Consider the following 19,649-nt stretch of genomic DNA (forward strand, 5'->3'; position numbering starts at 1 on the left):
TTGTGTGTGTGGGACATTGATAAAGTTACTGTATAATAATTACTCATAAGTTACCACAAAACAAGAAAGAGCTGGAGAGCACCCAGTTGAGTCATCAGACAAGAAGTCTATTAAAAACTAAAAGGAAGCTCTGTTTCGCAGAGTGCACAGAGTGAAATCCACCATCACAAAACTATAGGCACAACAAAAGTACATAATGCTGAAAGAGCAGGAAAGTGGGAGTCTACAGGCCTTTAAACACAGTGGACCAGTTGCACTTCAAATCCAGCTGGCCCCAGAGTTACAATGCTATCCCTTTCCTGGAGCAGAGCGCATCTTCAGGAGCTGCCACACTGGGAATTAATACACAGTGAGCCACAACTTCCTTACTGGTTTCCCCTCTGAATTAGACAGCAAGAAGCCTCCATCAGCTGCAGAATACTTCTTCCTCTACACTGAACACATCTGCTGTTCCCCATCCCTGCTTGCTCCTTTCTTGTTCTCTTGGGAAGGGGTGAAGCACTGCCTGGAGGTTGCTGCCAGGATTGGTAGGGCTGTCAGTCTATAGGGCTGGGGGTCCTCCAGGGAGCAGGGTGACAATGCCTTGCTTGCTGTTTGGGCAAAGGACCAATCTGGAAGTGGACATAGAGAGATGGTGCAGTGGGAGTAAAGGAAGTGCTCAGGCGCTCTGAGCAGAAAACAAGCGCAGGTCCAGGGAACAGGACCCACCTCAAAGCATTCCATAGAATCATAGAATCCCAGACTGGTTTGAGCAGGACGGGACTTTAAAGCTCATCCAGTTCCAAACCCTGTCATGGGCAGGGACATCTTCCACTAGACCAGGCTGCTCTAAGCCCCTTCCTATCATTTATTCTTAACTGCCTGCTCTGCAGAGGAAGGTCTCGCTGCTGAGATTTATAGACAAGGAGAGAAAATGCTTATCCCAAGTGAATGATTCTAATTATTCTCTCATGGTCTACAACTTATTTGGTTCTTGGCCTTCACTTCTTACATTATTCTGAAATTGCAGTCCAACATTCAGCAACATAACAAATGGATGATGCCACCATCAAGGCCAGTTATTTGTTGTGACCACAGAGAAGAGATAACAGGGTGAACATTAAACTGAGTTCTAAAATAAACAGAGGCCGTCTGCTCCCCTTCTCCCCAGCAACACTTCCCAAGCCTACTTGCGAACTCCTACATGATGCCTCTGAAAATGCCACAACAGGAGATATTTGCTCTTGCTCACAAAAACAGATTCATCAAACCCATCATGTGGGACTATTACTACAAATGCATCCCAGATGAGCAGAATCACTGTAAGTAGGACACAGAGGAAGAAATCTCACAGTTTCAGCTGTGGGATCTGTCTCACACAGTCAAAACTTTAACTCTAGAAGGCTGTGTATATTCAAAAGCCAAGAGCACGTTCTTTCCTTTCCCTTTAGAGACTTGCACAGAAGTACCAGGGAAAGATTTTAGCATTCTGGATTACAATTCACAATGTAAAAGGCCCACAGTATTTAGGTCAGAGCATCTGAAGGAGACAAGAAAGTCTGGTGAACAAAATCAGCCCTTTTTAACATGTAATGTTGACACTTCACAGAACAAAAATACAGGAACGATCACAAAAATTGAACTAGGTCAGCATCGGCTCTTTTCCTCTCACTCTTGAGGATTGCCAGCTGCAAACTTGGGCTACATTATCCCACAGCAACTGCAGAATGATTCTGTAGCCTCTAATCAGGTCTTAATTCTCACCCTGGTTTTAGAGGAATTCTAATATAGTGAGAGAGCAGCCACTGAAAATATTCTCAGGGTATTTTTGGCAGCTAATCAGCATTCACCACTGTATTGAGATTTACACTGTGCTCATTTCACAAGTGTAGGAGAAGAGTGTACTCTGTTTGCTGATGTGTATACTGCACTGGAAAAACATTTGCAGGATTCTTTATGTATACTATCAACAATAATGGTACTCGTGTAATGTTTTTGCTTACTGGTGTTTCTATATGCATGGATAAAACATAAAATAAGACAGATTGCTAATGTGCTAACCAGAGAAACCAAAAAACAAACATTATTTTCATGTTGGATCCCAAAACTTTTTCAAAGGCCCAACATGCAAATTTACTTATTGAACATTTACGCCTTTGAAAAAATCTGCAGCTTTGGATCACAAATCACCAGAACCAAACCTAAAGGCTTTGATCCTAATACCATTTTTACATAGCCACCAAAGATACGCAGTTGTTCAAAGACATCTACTTACTACAGAGTAAGTCTAGGTCATAAAAATCCATTCACTCAATTCATAATAGAAAGTACTCAAGGACCTGTGTTATTTCACACACAGGAAAAGACTTACTAGAGAAATTGCAAGTGAAGGGAAGTAAAAGCATGTGATATCCACAACCTCTGAGGACCCTGACATCTTGTATAGCAAGGCTTGAATACCACTTAAAACCTTTATTGGCATAAGTTACCATCATTCCACATAGGTCAAAGGAATTACATCTATGTGTTCTAGCATGGCCCTCTATTATCATCTAAGTGGAAAGAAAAATCTAGCCCAAACCTTACAGCTCAACAGATGTTAGCAGCTTTAAGATTCAGACCAGTTAGTAATAGCAGCAAGCTCCACAATGGAGCCTTTTTTAACTTGTTGCTTCCAAATCTGTTTGCAAGATTGATTGATAAAAGTGTGTCAAATAAACCAAGCTACTAAGGTGGCAGTTATTCATGCATATCAGTTCAGTCCCTTGTCCCCAGAATGTTGATTACTTCATTTATAACTGTCACGAATGCAAGCAGGTTACAGCACACACAGACAGAAAGGAAGTATTTACAGCACATCTAACACCCACCCCAAAGCATCCATGCAGAACCCCCCCAGGGTTTTAGACTGCAATGGCACCTTAGTTTTGCTTCAGTCGGAAAATACATCCCCTCTGGTAGCAGGGCTGACAGTAGCTGTGGGTCAGCCTGCACCTTCTGTGTGTGCTGCAGATGAAGAGTGAGGAGTGTGCGCACTGTGGAGGAGGAGTGGAAGCACGTCAGGGGGAGGCAGCACCCTTCCTTCACAACAGAAACACACACACACCCCCTACCATGCACTTGGCAGCAATGTCCTGACCTGTGATTCACGTAACTACAGTCATCTCACAAGAAACAGAGAAAAAGAAATTAGACTTAAAAACTGACCTGTTTTTCATTTTCATCCTCCAGCCTCAGCCTGTCCTCAATGCAGTTCCTGGCCTGAAGGAATGCCTTCCTCTGAGCCCTTTCTGTCAAAATCCTCACAAAGACCCCATACAAATTTACACTGACAAAAAGGATTGCATTGGCCACAAGCTGTAAGAAAGAAAGAAAAAGAAATGCACAGTTTAAAATACAGGGTTTTGGTTTACATTTCTACTCAGCAAAATTTAAAAAAGAAGAAAATAAGCACCGTCTTTCAAAGTTCCGCCTCAGCAGTCATGTCACTGATACCCCTTCCCACAACCCAACTGCAGTGAAACAATCACAGCAGCTACCATAAGTTCAGGCAAGCAGTACCACATAATACACACACACTGCATCTCTGCTGAAGTTAATTTCTCTTACGATGATGTGTAGCTTAGCACTTTCATTCAGCATTGGTTCTTTCACCAGCCCATTGGCAGATCTGTGCACCTAATGAAAGCCGTATATTCAGCATTTGTTCAACTGTGGGGTGCCCAGAAGACTGGAGTTATTTCTCCTATAAAGTAGACATGGATAAAATCTGTGACTAAAGCAAAATGTGTGCCTGGGTACCCAAGCCTTCATCTTGTGCAATTCGCACCTCGAAAATCTGCTTCTCATCCCATAGCTATACCATTACCAACCATACTGTATTTTGGACAAATCATCTAAAATATTGCTGATGTTACCCTGCAGCAGACCTCTTAGAAGGTGCCAAGTGCTTTCAAATGATGGCCATTGGTACAAACCAAGCACCACTGCAATGCTATCAACAGGTACAGTGAATTACTTCTATGAATAGTGCTTAGATAAAGGACACACATATGGCCCAGTGACCCTTCTGGTCATTTTTTAATGTTTTTACAATAGGCAGTAAAGTTAACTAACCTAAATAACCTAAATAACTGTGGTTTGCACACAGTTTCCCTATCTAAGAAAATCCCAGCTAAGTTTCTCACTGCATCTCTGATGTCCAAAACATGTCCTCAGATGGTAAATTCTGCAATGCAATGCAGTGTTTGTTTAGAAAGGAGGCAATAAGGCCTGTTTACCTAGTATCTCCGCAGTCTCTTTGTCTGTAGTTACTCTAGTTACAATCACAGCATCATGATAAGGTTTCAGGCGACTCATATATCCCATCGTTTCAGACATAGAATCATAGAATAGTTAGGGTTGGAAAAGACCTTGAGATCATCCAGTTCCAACCCCCCTGCCATGAGGAGGGAACACCTCACACTAAACCATGTTACCCAAGGCTCTGTCCAACTTGGCCTTGAACACCGCCAGGGATGAAGCATTTGCATCTTGCACATAAATTGGCAAAAATTGGGTATAGTAAGAGCAAAGAAAGACATTACAGCAAGTAACACAAATCATGTCAAATTCCTATGCATTTAAAATAGTTCATAAAGACCATATAATTGACATTTATTTCTTAATACAAGGGTTACATTTCAAGCCCACACATCTCTACTATCACGTGTTCTGTTAGCGTAAGCTGAAGAGGAGACCACTGCCCTTGTTTCCAGTGAAACCAGCTGTGCCAATCAGCACCAGCTGTGCCAGTCCATGTAGGGAATACTCACTTGAAGGCTTGAATTCAGTCAATGTGGTAAGCAAAGATCCAAAACGACATCTAGAAACTCCCTGCTGCTTTTGGAGGGACTATTTACCAAAATAAGAAGGGATTTTCTGGGGTGTTTAACTAATGGCAGTATACATCTCACCACCTGTGATCTCAGTACAGAGAGGAAGATTCATTCTGGGTGCATTCTCCAGACCTTCATGGATTCACAAGTCCTCTAATTTTTACCTTCATACCTGGTTGTTATTAGCTAAGAGTACTATAGAATAAATCAGGATGGAAAACACCTTTAACACCATCAAGTCCAACCATTCCCCCACCACTGCCAAGTCCACCACTAACCCATGTTCCTAAGGGCCTTGTCTACACAGTGTTTGAGCATTTCCAGGGATGGTGATCAACAACATTCTCACTAGCACAAAATCAGAAGACACCCTACCACAATAAAGGCAGCTCTGTCTAGCATCAGTGTTTTCCTCCTCCTCCAATACCCAAAAAGAAACAGTTATCTCACAAGAGCTAACACTCGTGAAGAATGGTGTTACAGCTTCCCCCTGAGAACTGCAAAATGCAGGTTCAGGTGTCATCAGTCAGATGAATTTCAACCTAGGAATCTCATGCAGCAGTTACTTATGTGTCATTTCTCACAGATGGTAATACAGATGGTAAAACTTTTAAGGTGAAAAGCAGTACACGAGTGTATTATTTCATGATACAGGCTGAGCATAAACAATCTGCAATTTCTATCCTGCTTCATTTTACTTCATCACAGAGATCTGTTTGAGGTATATCAATTTTCAGCACAAATTAGACCACTAAAATGAAATTACTGCAGAAATTCCAGTAGAATACTATTTTTAGAAGCACAAATGCAACCACATTCACCTTATCCCTGCATTTTATCATGCTGAAGTGTAACAGCAACGGTGTATTTTAAAGCTAATTCTTGGAAGTGCAAGGGAATAAAAATAGAAAGGATTTGTAAAAGCCATATTCAAAGGCAGCAGAGAGAGCCCAAAGAATAAACAGTCAAGACAGAGAGAGTGTAACAAAACAGCTCTTAGGAACACGGGGTGCAAAAACAAAACCATCTTTATGTGCTGATATCAGAGTGGCCCAAGACATAAATGAAGGACTCAACTCGGTTTTTGGTCCTCAACTACAAGCAATAGAAGACCTTATATTGTGGCAATGTGCCAGCTGTTCTGGGTCTATCATTAAGATTTGAAGCAATGGTGATCACCTGGACTGGGGCAACCGGTAGGTGGGATCCTGCAATCATGCAGCCACTTTCAGACTCAGCAGGGAAAGTAATTTTCTGATATGCTTTGAACAGTTTAAGATAAAACAGAGGCTTAGTTGTCAGCCCTGGCCTGCAGGGAACCACGAAAAGTGATAAAGCCAGTAAAAGATTCATAGATTTCAAAGTGTGAGAAAAGAAAGTAGGGCACTTTGTCTCCTGAGGTAAGAGTTCCTTCCCTCCACAACCCATTTTCGGCTTAATTACTATCTCTTCCTCAATTGCAAGCTGCATACATCCGTCTCTCTAGGTTTCTCAAATGCATGCCATTTCCTGGTCCCTTTCATTTTAATATGTAAATATGTTCATCTCTATATACAGACATACACATGCAACTCACACATTACGTGCTGTAACTCCAGGAATTACTGAGAGACTTGCTATTAAAACTGAGGATCTTTCAAGAGGTACTGAGGCATCCAAAGCTACTGAAATACCAATGAATTGAGTTTTAAATCATTCCTACATTATTTACTATACCACCGCTCAATAGCATAAAGAGCACTCTTCAGATTTCACCATCACCTTCTATTTCCAGAACTGCCAAAGAATCAATTTACTCAATGCAACGCAAAATGACTCAAAGACATTTTTATGCCGCAACCTCTTTCAAACAATGTTATTCTCTCATTCCAAAATGAGATTATGGGTCAGCCAGGATAAAAATAGAAAAGAGGATCAGGGTCATGAAAGCCTTTTTTTTAAATTACTTTAAAATTGATTGTTGTCACTGAACCTTGTATTGTGCATTCCACATCTCTGCTGCACATCAGTACCAACATCCTGACCTCTAAGCTGCTCTAGTCAACAGTAGGGTAGACTGTCAGTAACTGGATGAACTCTGGCATGGTTCCTTCTGCTCTGGAGGGTATTACCAAAGGCAGGCTTCCAACACAGCTAGCTCCTGTGGGCTTCCTTGTCGGTGAAGGACTGGCAGGTCCAGCAATTTCAACCAAATTCCTGTCTCTCCTGGCTTTTTTATCCATTGCCTTTCTTGGGTCTCATGTTACTTTTGGCAGGGAACACAAACCGTGCAATACAGCAATTCCCATCTAGGAGTGAGCAGGTAATTCTGGAGGTAACAGCATGTAACATGCTCATGCATGCACAGGGCTTGAGAAGTTCAATTCAACAGCTCCCTTTCATTTTCCCCCCTAGAATCACCTCCCACTTTTTGCGTGTCCCTTGGGATTAGTTAAAAGACTCTTTGAAGAGTCTCTTGAAACGTCTCTCTCTGTTCCAGACAGGATTTATTCTCCGCTTCTTTTTCCTTCAAAGCAAGATGCATTCACACATGCACTTGCTCTCTCTCCCAAACAAATGGTGAAAAATTCTTCTTACTTGCCTTTTAACAGGACTCTGCTTACTCAGCAGACTAATTCTGCTACCAGGTAAACAGATACACAGTAGATAGTTCAAGCCAGAGACTGAGTTTCACTGTGGAGTAATTTTCTGTCTCACAAAATAATCTCATAGAAAAATGGGGCTGTTTCACAAAGGTGCGAATCACCTCTGCATTACTCAAAGACTTACTTACAAGGTGGCATCATGTGGATGGACACTGAAGTAGACTAAATGAGAAACAGAAATTACCAGTGAACAAAACTTAGGAGACTCCCCAGAACTTCATTGTGCTGTCTAAAAGCTGGGCCTGTGGCGTGAATGGGATTGAGAAGGGATTTTGAGAGTTAACGCTCCCAGGATTCTAATTTAGTGGCCAATATCAAGAATGGATTTATTCTCAGCAGCATGAGTTCTCATGTTATCGCATGCAGTAGAGCAGAATCAAGACCAGGTTGGTCAAGGCCTTGGGTGATATGATTTAGCATAAGGTGTCCCTGCCCACGGCAGGGGGATTGGAAATAGATGATCTTAAGGTCCTTTCCAACCCTAATGATTCTATGATTCTATGTAGGAAATATGGCCATCATCTCCTGGTGAAGGTAGCAATTTGAGGAAAAGAGACCAATACAGTTTTCGCATGTCACTCAGATACCTGGTATGACGAGAAGTATGGTGGGCTGAATTCTGCTCCCAGTGTTCTCTGATAATTGTATTTTACTGCAAGTAATTTCTGAGCCACTACTGCTGTTCCTGTTGCGCAGACAACGTAACATTTACTCATCCTGTCAAAATGCTTTGAGATACAGCAATGAAATGCATTATTGTAAAATATGAATGTCTAATTGTGAGGCATACCTCAGAGGAAAGAGCCATGAACAGCTTACAAAAATGAGTCAGTGCTTCCACCATTAAAACTCTTAAAGAGCAAGACAAGACTGTGCTGTGTATGAAAAGTGTTGATATCATAAACAAGACCTTTTACAAGTTTAAACAAAAATAGTTTCTCCTTTCCCTGTTACGGAAAATGTAACATTAGAGCAGAGGCTTCCTTACAGCAAAAGACTTCATCCAAGAGAATGCACACGTGCTTCTTGATCCTGACATGGGCTGAAGTTTAGTGATTCACTTCACTCACTTTGCAGCCTTTTGAGAACACTTAATTACTTGTCTCCTCCCTCCCTTTGCTGAAGTGGTGTAGCACAGGAGCAGAGAACTTCTCTGTAGTTCCTGACTGTGTTTCCTACCACAGATGGCAGCCAAACAAATTTTCTCCAGATTAAGTAAACATATTCCCCGTTTGCATAAATGTCCCACTCTTGGGTTTCATTAGTTTTGTCCTAACTGGTTTATGCAACCTACTAAGAAGATTTTGCTCTACTGTGGCATTCTCTGTGGTGGTTCCTGCCTTCATTCGCAGTGCTTCTGAATCTACAGTATACTCTATGAGGGGACTAGTGACTCGGTATATCAGGATAATGTGTTGAATGAGACTAGATGTCACTAGTTGAGGAAAAGATAGTAGTGCTGGGGTGTCTATAACCATAGAAGGGAAGAGAGACTTTCAGGATACCTAGGATGCTATGTGTATTAACCACAGCCAGGTTTGCTGAAGTGTATGAGTACAATGTGCAACCACAGACACCCACTCTGCATCTCTCCCTTTATTTGCATCCCTGTTTGACCAAAGTACAAGACACAATTTATAACTACTGTGTAAAACATGTACCATAAACCTTTCTGAAACAGGTCCCAAGAAAAGTAGAGTCATCAACAGCCAGTGAGCTCCCCAGTGTTAACAAGTTCATTTGTTGCATCTGTCTCCAAACCACATGTCCCTCTGTCTTGGAAACACACACTGGGAGAACAGTTAGTGCGCTTCCCTCCCACACCATACACTGTTGGCTGTTTATCTGGTGGCAGGAAGCACTTACCTCTGAGATTAAGTAGCAGATAATTAGGATAGAAAATCAGAACTAGAGCTGACAGAATCCTACATTTCTGAATCCTAAACCTTATGTAGCTCTGCAGCTTAAAAATGTTCTGATAAAGATATCTGTGATTATACAAGATACCAGTTTTGCCTACCTGTCACTATTCGCTTAGGTGTGACAAGAATCAATGGCATTAATTTCAGGCTCCCATTTTTGAGTTTCTGAGCTGTTGTGCCTTTCTTAGCGGGTTTCTGAAAGGAAGGCCCAACTCTAGCAGTTTTACCTTTCGCATTAGCAACACATTAAACCTTTATTTGGATGTACCAAGGCTTCTGGATTTTTCATTAATCAGGAAAAGGGAAAGCAGCACTTCTACGCACAAGAATTTTCATTCTTAAAAGAAAAAAAGCAGCTGATTTTTAGGGAATAGGACAGATATCAGACAGGGGACTTAAGGTAAAACACAATAGAGCACTGATATATGTAATTGTAGAACTGAGAAATAAAGGACTGGATGGAAAATCCTGCAAGCAGCATACAGGCTGAAATACCTTCAAGGATAACTTCTCAACTGCCTCAAACCATTCCAAGTAATGAATGACTTCATAAAAGCTGTAAATTTTCTGGGAGGGAAAGAAAAAGTCCTAAACACACAGCAGTATTCTACTAGAAATGGTTGGCACAACATTAACGTTTGAAACTCCCCAAGTATAGAACTGGGCTGGTGTACTTCAGAAACCCCAAAACAGCAATAAGAAAACGCCCTCATTTATCTCCACCTGAAGCCCAGTTTTACACATCGTGTGTGCGTACTGATACACATTTGAGTTGGTTTTGACAGCACGTGAACAATATTCTTTCTTTCTCTTAGCTCCGTATTTGTTATTAAGCCCAGCTGAGGTTAGTATCAGCAACCTTTCCATATATCAAACCAGATCTTACAGATAGGTAATTGGAGGTTACTTTTCCATAAGGCAACGGCTCTCTAAAGCCCACGGAAGTGCTGGTGCTACTGCAGACAGAAAAGAACATCCCAAAAATATTATATGTGAAACAAAAGTAACTTCCTAGCCATCTACACTAATCAGTGAAGTTTAGGCACACAAGAGAACTGGTTCATCTCCAGTTGGTCACTACATGAGAGGCTCTGAAAGCCTCTCAGAGAAGATCTAAGTGATACGATATCTCAGTGTTCTGCTGCTGTTATATTCTGGCACTGCACTCCAGAGCATGTAACAGGTTTCACAGCAGAACATATTACCTTAAAGGTAATATGGTCTCAGCCACTTCCATCTGTGGAAAGCTCACACAATGAGCTACCCAGGCAAAATATTCTGGCAAACTGGTTTACATGTCACATCCCACAGACTGCTCCGTGCTGAGAAGAAAGAGGCAAATGTTGTTTACATTTCTCTCCTGATTCAGTTGTTGCATTCTCTTATGGTGTATTGTAAGTCATCATAGAACAAATAAGACCTCATTTCTTCTCTGTTGTTATGGTTTGGGGACATTTCAATTGTTCCTAAGCTTTAGGAATAGCTGCTATCTATCACAAAACACTTGGAATATGTTGCCAAAGCCATTTAAAACAATTTCTATAGAAATTATGGCCAGTATTCTTATTTATTTGTGCATGTTATTTACTTGCTTGACAGAGTCCAGGTGATCATCCCCTGAAAGTGTTCTACACCAACCAAAAATCCATGGCTTTCTCCACTTTGCTATTAGTTAGGAGAATGCCATGCTGTGTAATTAGAGCCCAGTGCAGTAATCTGTTGTCCAAAATCTGCTTGAATTTGCTGTATGCAACACGTGGTTCATTTCCGTACTTATTCTCCCTCAAGAATCCATCTGAACATCTTAATGCTTTTTTTTAAGCTGCAATAATTAAATACATAAAAATAAAGACTTGTGGGGATACACAACACAAGTTTGAAGCATTTGGTGGGACCACAGTTGCTAGGTGACTGAACCTTCAGATCTTAAATGCAGTTTTTCTTCATTTGAGTTCTGTGCATGGCTGAGAAGCCCCAGCCTGTCACCTGGCTGCTGGAGACAGGAAGCATTTCTTATCTAGCAGCCAGCACTTAGACTACAGAGACACAAACAAAGGCCATGGCTTCAGTTTCTGCAAGGGATGCTGTGTTTTCAGGTTGCTCCTGTAACAACTTAGGAGGAAGGCTGCCTACTCTGAGTGGGACAGCCTCCTTCACATGCTCCTTTTGCAGTCCACTGTGTGCCAAGTGGCACGCAGTAAACTGTTGACTCATGCTCCTGTGGCATGATTTGGTTATACCCATAAAAACATACTCCACAACATGCCTCTTATGGGACCTGACTTACTGGAGACTGATAGACACACACTGAGCTCCTGCATGTTCTGGCAGCTGGAACACGCTTTCAGCTTTTCACTTCAGGAACTCGTCAGCTTTGTTTGGTTGTGAAAGTGTTTTCTGTATAAACTCAAAGTCCTCTGCAGAGCTTTGCCATTAAACAATGCTGGGGTGGAGGGCTCATTCTGCTGCCTGGTGACAAAACACAGGTCTTCCAAGTCCCAGTGCTGTTCTCCAGTGGCTCCAGCTCAGTCTTGTTAAGCCTAGGAACCGTGCTGCTGGGGATGAAGTATTATACCCAGGGCTCATTATATATGCTGCTCATTATATATGCTGCTGTATCTCTTTGCTACTGAAATGGTGCTCTCCTGTGCTATACACAGGCTACTTAGAAAGAGGGCTTGAATTTTGCTGCTGGAAGGTTGGGTGCATAGAACCTAGGATATGCAACACCCATCCTTAAAACCTCTATGTGAATTTAGCTTCAGGGGACTTTTTTGAGGCCTGGGAGACAGCCATGGATACATCCAGGTTCCCAAGTCAGCGTATGCCAGTTAGGTATAGTCGCAGGCGTATCACAGATGAGAAGATAAACACAGGTTAAGTTCAAGCATTTGTCCAAATACTATACTGTAATGAACTCATTGTTAGGAAATCATGCTGAAATGCATTACTTAAGGTCTTAGATAGCAAATTCAAGTAAATTTTGGTGTCCCAAGCAGTGTCAGGTACACATTTTCATATTAAGCACAGTACCTCATATTTATTTCATGCCACTAACCCCAAACCATCAAGAAGTACACAGAAGTCAACAAGCCACCTGCAACATAAGTGGAATGCCTAAACTGTGAAGTCTTGGTTCTCTCTCACTGCCAAAACACCTGGTACTTTTCCAACTGAATGAAAGCAGACAGAGGTAAAGAGAGCAAGAATTGCTTATGCTGTTGCTCTGGCTGGCTGTATACGGCTAAGTGAAAACATGCCAGCATCAGGACTGATCTCGGCTGGTTTCCCTTTCCACCAGAAGGATGCCTGCTAGACCCGAACAAATGCCCTCTTGTATCCCTTTCATTTTAACTCCCCTCTCAATGCAGATATTTGAAGCAGTTGGTGAACAATGTCACTTCGGGTCAAACGTCCTGAAAAGATGAAAGTGTTTGCCTTGAGGAAACTACGTTCTATTACATGGAGCCCATTCACTTTCCTCCTATTGTGCTTTACAACTTGCAAGAGCTGTCTCTGCAGATAATAAGATTTTCACTCGGCAGGGTCATTTAAGCTATGGTACCTTCTGACAGTGTTGGCACTTGACAGCTTTAATACAGCCAAAGCTGCAGAGGAGCAATTTAAGCAGGAGAGAGAGAAAGCACGCCATTTTTTGGTCAGCTTTGAAAACTACTTTTGCAATGAGAAACCGGTCACTGAGCAAACAAGAAACTGATGGGAGATTTAACATAAGTATTTCCCGTCACATCTGCACTTGAGACACTCACTGGGAAAGCAAGAGGATATACCTCTGTTTAATGATTTTATTTAATAACTGAATGTAATTGTCAATGACCAAGACAACGAAATTATAAAGATCCAGTATCAAACGACCAAACCCTGCTCATTTCCAGTTAATGATCCTATTAAAAAAAAAAAAAATCAAGCTTATTGTTAGAATCTGTACACTGTATGACTAAAAAATAGCTTGAGTGTTCTAAAAAATGAAGCCATGATTCCACTGTTGGGAATCTGGGTAGTGTTCCAAACTGATTCATACTCAGTGCTGGATTAGGATAATGTTCTTGCTAATGGCAAGAACAATACAGAACCACAGACTGGGTTGGGTTGGAAAGGATCCTAAGATCATCCAGTTCCATCCCCCTGCCATGGGCAGGGATGCCACACACTAAACCATGTCGCCCAAGGCTCTGTCTATCCTGGCTTTGAACACTGCCAGGTATGAGGTAGCCACAGCTTCTCTGGGCACCCTGTGCCAGCATCTCACCACCCTCACAGTAAATAACTTCTTCCTTATATCTAACCCGAACTCCCCCTGTTTCAGTTTGAACCCATCACCCCTTGTCCTATCGCTACAGTCCCTGATGAAGAGTCCCTCTCCAGCATCCTTGTAGCCCCCTTCAGACACTGGAAGCTGCTCTGAGGTCTTCACACAGCCTTCTCTTCTCCAAGCTGAAGAGCTCCAACTTTCTCAGCCTGCCTTCATACACCAATTCACGAGCCCATTTTGTGAGCAACAGAATGCTTTTAAGGACTTGCTATGAGAGCACACAACTAGTAACTTGTTGCATTATATGATTTTGTGGCATTTTTTCTGATTCTGTTTTAATGTAACATTATTTGAATGAAAAAAATAACTGGAAAATAAAAATCACAGTATTGTGAATTCTGAGCATTTAGAAACTCTGAGTTGAACTGCTGAAATAAAAGTATTAAATCACAACCCTGGAGGAGTGTAAGAGAGAAGAGGACATAAATCAAGTATGCTTTTGGAAGAAGATGAATACATGGGAGTGAAGGGAAAATAAAGAAAAAAGGAAGAGAATGATAAGAAGTGGAACTGAAACACGCCTACTCTGAGCAGAAGAGTGGAAGAATAAGGGGGCTAGAATTGCACATGAAAGTCCTCCTTCCTACAGACTGTCTGTGGGGTCTATTTTCTGCTTTGAATGTCTTGTCAGTTCTCGTTAGCTTCAAACTGTCCATCAAGTTAAGAGCGCACAATCTTAAGAGAACTGGCACTAATTCCATGTACAGATTTCTGCTGTTCGTAGTCTCTGTATTTTATGCCCTGGAAAAGATAAGTGTAGAATTTATCAGAATTATTGAGAACTCTAAGTTACAGAGGAAAACAATACATCAGTAATTTCTTATTGTGCTTCAAAACAAATGAGACAGGGATGACAATGTTAAGCCCCAAAGCATGCTGTTCACTGGTAACAAACCAGTTGCAACTACTGTAGTATGTCACATTATGTCATAGTACATCTTCCTTAACTGGACACAGATTCCCTCTTAAGGGTTTGCTGACTGCACTCTTTTCTGTACAAAGAAACCAAGGATTTACAAGTATGGAACAGGACATGTTCTCTTCAGTGCTGATGATTCTTTAGCTTTCTTCCAGTGTGGGCTCTGTGTGTTCTTCGTCTCACCCAAAGACAAGATAAAATCAAGAGGTTTATTTGTCTGCATTTAGAACAGGAAGAAAAATGTCCAACAGCTGAGGACTTGAGGCTGGAAAGCGGTGGTGCTCAGGATGTCCCACACAATGTGCATCTGGGACAGATAACTTTGGATCAGCTCTAGCTTGGTCCAGTGGACCAACACCAGTTAGTGCACTTTCCAGGGGAGACTCTGGTCTTAAAGGCACAAGATGCATGACCAGAAAACAGACAAGAGATTCAGGATATTTCTTTTTCCCCTCAATACAGTCAAAAATAGAGACTTTTTGAAATGATGCACCACCCTGTAAGTCTCAGATGACTTATATCATAAAGACCACACTGAAACAAGGAAGAGATGACATTTACACCACAGAGATACATGTTGAATCATCTTAAGTGTAAATGTGTATAAAAGGGGCTCACAATAAAAACAAATAGAGCACTATTGATTTTACTATATGTATATGAGCAAGCTACAGTACACACAAGTCTGGCAGTTGCTTATTACTCCATGGCAAAGCCTTACTACCTACATAAAGGTTAAAACACTAATCACCTATTCATTCAGTAGCTTGTCAACCATGTTAATATTTTATAATGTCTCCTGATAATAGTAGCCTTCTGAAACAAGTACTTCCTAAATCAGTAGTGGATGATGTCAGGAACTATCCTGGAAACTACAAGTCTCTATGAGGGGATTTCATAAAAGACGTGGTATTGAAAGAAAGCTTCAGAATAACTGCAAGTATTTAGAATGTTTTTAGACCAGAAATGCAAGTAAGAAAATACAGTTTCACAAAACACGACAACTTCTCTGTTTTTCTCCCATTCCCTCCCCCTTTTCTGTAATTAAAAATAAAGATATAAGTGAAAGATAAGTTCTTGCACCAAAATCATAACACTGATTATATTTGTTTTTATGGCTCCGTAAAGAATTAAACATACTATATTACACTAATGAAGAGTTTGCTTTACTCTTATCATTATTACACTCTTTTTAGGTCCATTTCTGGTATGAAGGTAATAATAAAATATTTTACGTCAAACATCTCAAAAAGTTTCTTAGTCAGGTCCCGATGCACTGGGTATCTCTTGAGTGATTCCCCCATATGCTCTGACACAGTATCCATGTCAGCTGTTCATGAAAGAAATACTAATTTACACGAACAGATTCATTAAGGATAGTTCTCCTGCCTTCAGAGCTAAATACCAGAGATCTGATCCTAATTCCCTCAATGAAGTCACCTTAAAAGAACATCAAACACTCTGTCATGGGGTATTTGAAAGTTGAGGTGACAGCAGAAGTTCAGTGAAGACCCTTAAAAACTGGAGGTATGAACGGGTCCTTTTGGAACAGGATGAGATTTTGCAAGGAGGATGAACTTCATAGAAGAAAAAAGGGGTCAACACAAACCTAAGAACTGGCAAGTTTCCACAAGTTGGAAGATCCCACAGCTCGAGAGTACACATCCTTTGCAGGTAAAGTAACAAAAGATTGCTTAGATTAAGGACAGTTGCAAGGAGAATCAATGAGCAGCTTGGGACAGTCAAGTCCCATCTAAACAGGGTGTAGAAAGTAGGTAGTCAGGCTAAATAGGTATGTTCTATGCCAACAGAAGGAGGAACCAGGATCAATTAACACTGAATGCTGGATGCCAGTTATCATATTAGAAGGATACTAGAAAGAAAATAATAAGTGGGATACTATTTCCATGGGGAGAAAAAAAAACCAAGAGTCACAGTCACAGACATGGTGCTATGCATTAAAGGAAGGATGCAGCCCAGCCGGGTGATAAGATCACCTGTATTGAGCTGTAACAGAACCTCCATGGATTAAAATGTGGTACTTTATGTAGGAGAAGCATATTACTAGGGTGATGCTATCACAGCCTGACAAGGGTCGAAAGAGGGAGTATGGTTCACTTGGGAGCTCTCAGAATGTTGCTGCAGAATATAGATTGAAGGGAGGCTCCCATAATCCGTCATTCCCATGCAGACTCACTAAATATTACACCAGACCATGAAACTAAGGCGAACTTTTCAACCCCATACATAACTGCTTCCGGAAGGAGCTAAATGGGGACTAGCAGGAGAAGCACTCCTGAACATTTTCAGACCTCTTTCCTAATAGCTGGTTCAAAATGTAACTATCAAAGTACAAGTAAGCACAAAGTACTTAGAGATACCCTTGTGGGGTGTGTGTGTGGGTGTGTGTGTGTGTGAATAAAGAAACCCTCTCTTCAAACCAAAACAAGCAGAAAAACTACAGTAGTGTATGATTTCAGAAGGAGGAACTATTGTATTTCTTAACGACCATATCAGAGAATCCCTCTTGGATGGAATTAACGATAAAACAGGTTCTAAAAGAAATCCCCAAATGAGGAGAATGAGATTACCAGGACCAGGCTACAGTCTGCTATTCCTACAAAACCCTGGATGACAGTGCTGAACTACTGAGGTTATGCTGGGCAAAATGGCAAAAAAATATGAGATCCAACAACCTGTAGAAAAAAAAAAAACATAGGGAACAGTGAACAGAGTGCTTCCAGAGGAAAGGTGTATCTGTGAACACAGAATCTCAGTAGTTGTTTTCATTTGGAAATGAATCTGAACCAACACAAGACCCAATTCTAAGAAAACTAATCCTGTTCTCTTCATCCTGGGATCAGCTCTCAGTAGAGGTCCTCAGCAACGTCTAGCAGTACTTTTCAGTGAGTCCAAATGCCAGTTAAAGCCCTAGTAAAAGACAAAACCCATGACATTCATTCAAAGTTCTGACACCTTGAGAGATATTACCCTGCTCTTTAACTAATGGTGCCCCAGTGTCATTATTTTGGCTATGTCTTAAACCCCACATACATACTCTATAATCAGTGGACTAAATTCTGCCAGTAGTCACCGTGCAATCTGGTTCACATGCGTGTATACCTGAAAGTCAGAATGATAGCATGCTTTCTGCTTAAACATCTTAGGCTTCCACGCTATAATCTAATATATTGAAATGTATTTTAAATCCTGTGTTGTGTACTGTTGTATTTGCTATTTTGCCTTGCTTTGGCATGTTGAAAAAACCTTCCCATTTCTTCAAAATAGGCATATTTTCATACAGAGTAACTAAAGGATCTATTTTTCTAGCCAGAATTAACAAAATATGTGAACAGAGGCAAGTACTGAGATTAAAGTTTTAGAAAGACCTAGGAATAACTTTATACATGTTAATACAAGTTTGTATTTAGATTCTATACGTTTTATACAATTCTACCCTTTGAGACCTGTGCTGATAGGGACATTGAGTGAGACATTTTCCCAGTGTAAAGCACTGCATAATTAGTTCAGCGTAGGATATACACCAAGTAATTACATTTTTGCCTGCCTAAATTACCCTTGCAGGTTCAGTTGATTATAGGAATCCACCAGCTGTTAAGCAGCTACCGTGTTTCACCTCGAGGTACGCCTTTGCAAGCCATGCACTAGGCAAAATAATTCCTCCAAGACTGTCTCACCGTGCTTTCGAACAGACCAAAAGATGTAAAAACCCAACATTTAATCTCTGTAAATGCACAGCTAACAAAAGCTATCTCTTACTGTCTCCAATAATACACCATTATGCAGCAACAGCTCAGTATGTTAGAGTTGACCACTGCAGTCCTTTGAGTTACTGGTAGGGAACACCACTGTGTAAGTGGAATAATAATTTGATCTGGCAATGCAACTTCCTGGCAAAAGACATTGCATAATCTAATGGGGCAGTTTCTCCAGGGAGTTAGACTTTGCACAGTCCAAACAGAAAGCCTGTCACTTAACACCCTTCAAAGGCAAATGTCCTAAGGTTGACCAGTGCTTGCACATCCCCTGAGCATGGTACAGTGCTGCAAATACAACACCAGCTGAGCTCTGCAAACTACTCCTCCACAACAGCACAGTCTCTGCCTGATATATGAAGCTCTCTCAAGAGAGCTTATCCTTCTGGGTGCAATGTGGCCATATTGCTTCTGGTGTCAGTGCTTGCACAGGTTCTGTAAACTCTGCACTATGTCCTCATTAGCGCTGCTACATAGGCATCGAGTGGGGAGTGGGTACAGGGGCACAGAGGCAGCTTGAGCCAGCTGAAGCAGAGACTGCCCTGATGCTGCTTTCCCTTCTGCTGACTCTTGCTGCTGCCCTGTGCCAGCAGGCACATGTTTAACTGGCCAGAAAAACCCCACTCTTTACAAATAATCCTATTTTTCAGTGTTGAGCCCCACGAGAGATCTCGTGTTTCACAACAGTAAGCAAATTAGATGCACCACTGCATGGAAATGTGTTCCAGCTGAGCAAAGTTAATAAGCAAGATGCCACAGGTATTTGTACTATGTCATAAAATGTTGGCCTTGGTTATTTCCATAGGGAACCAGTAACAATTATGAAGGTGCTGACTTGGAAGATGCATAATGCATTTAAGTCAGTTACAGTGACAGACAAACCTAGAAAAGGACTTCAAACCTCAAGGTTATTTAACAGGACAGGTACAAAACAGTAAGATGGAACCAATACTCTTTGCTATGCCTCAGCTCTGCCAAGAACATCTACTTTAGGAGAATAGGCCAGGCTGTCTCACATCAATAATAAACTTGCATTCTGGTCCTGACAGTGATTTCTTAGACATCTGGTCCCCCGACCACACAGCTCTCATCCATCCTGCCCATACAGAAAGAGGTATTTGCAGGTAAATACCTCCAGCCTCCAAACAGAGACCAACTATGGACTAAGTACAATTGCCTACTGCCACTATGTTGTATG

General features: G+C 41.4%; 1 protein-coding gene across 1 annotated transcript in view; it reads right to left on the reverse strand.

Annotated features, from left to right (window-relative positions):
• Window positions 1-19,649, reverse strand: part of ADCY1 (adenylate cyclase 1) — a 142,973-nt gene that overhangs the window by 95,911 nt on the left and 27,413 nt on the right. The window contains exon 2 of the mRNA XM_061464595.1: window positions 3,187-3,336. Within this exon, the coding sequence (XP_061320579.1) occupies window positions 3,187-3,336 (150 nt within the window). The remainder of the gene's footprint in view (window positions 1-3,186; window positions 3,337-19,649) is intronic.

Source organism: Pezoporus flaviventris, unplaced genomic scaffold, assembly GCF_033815535.1.
Source record: "Pezoporus flaviventris isolate CSIRO_AGI_PZ_B2104156 unplaced genomic scaffold, CSIRO_AGI_Pfla_v1 ptg000037l, whole genome shotgun sequence".
In the NCBI taxonomy this organism is placed as follows: Eukaryota; Metazoa; Chordata; class Aves; order Psittaciformes; family Psittacidae; genus Pezoporus; species Pezoporus flaviventris.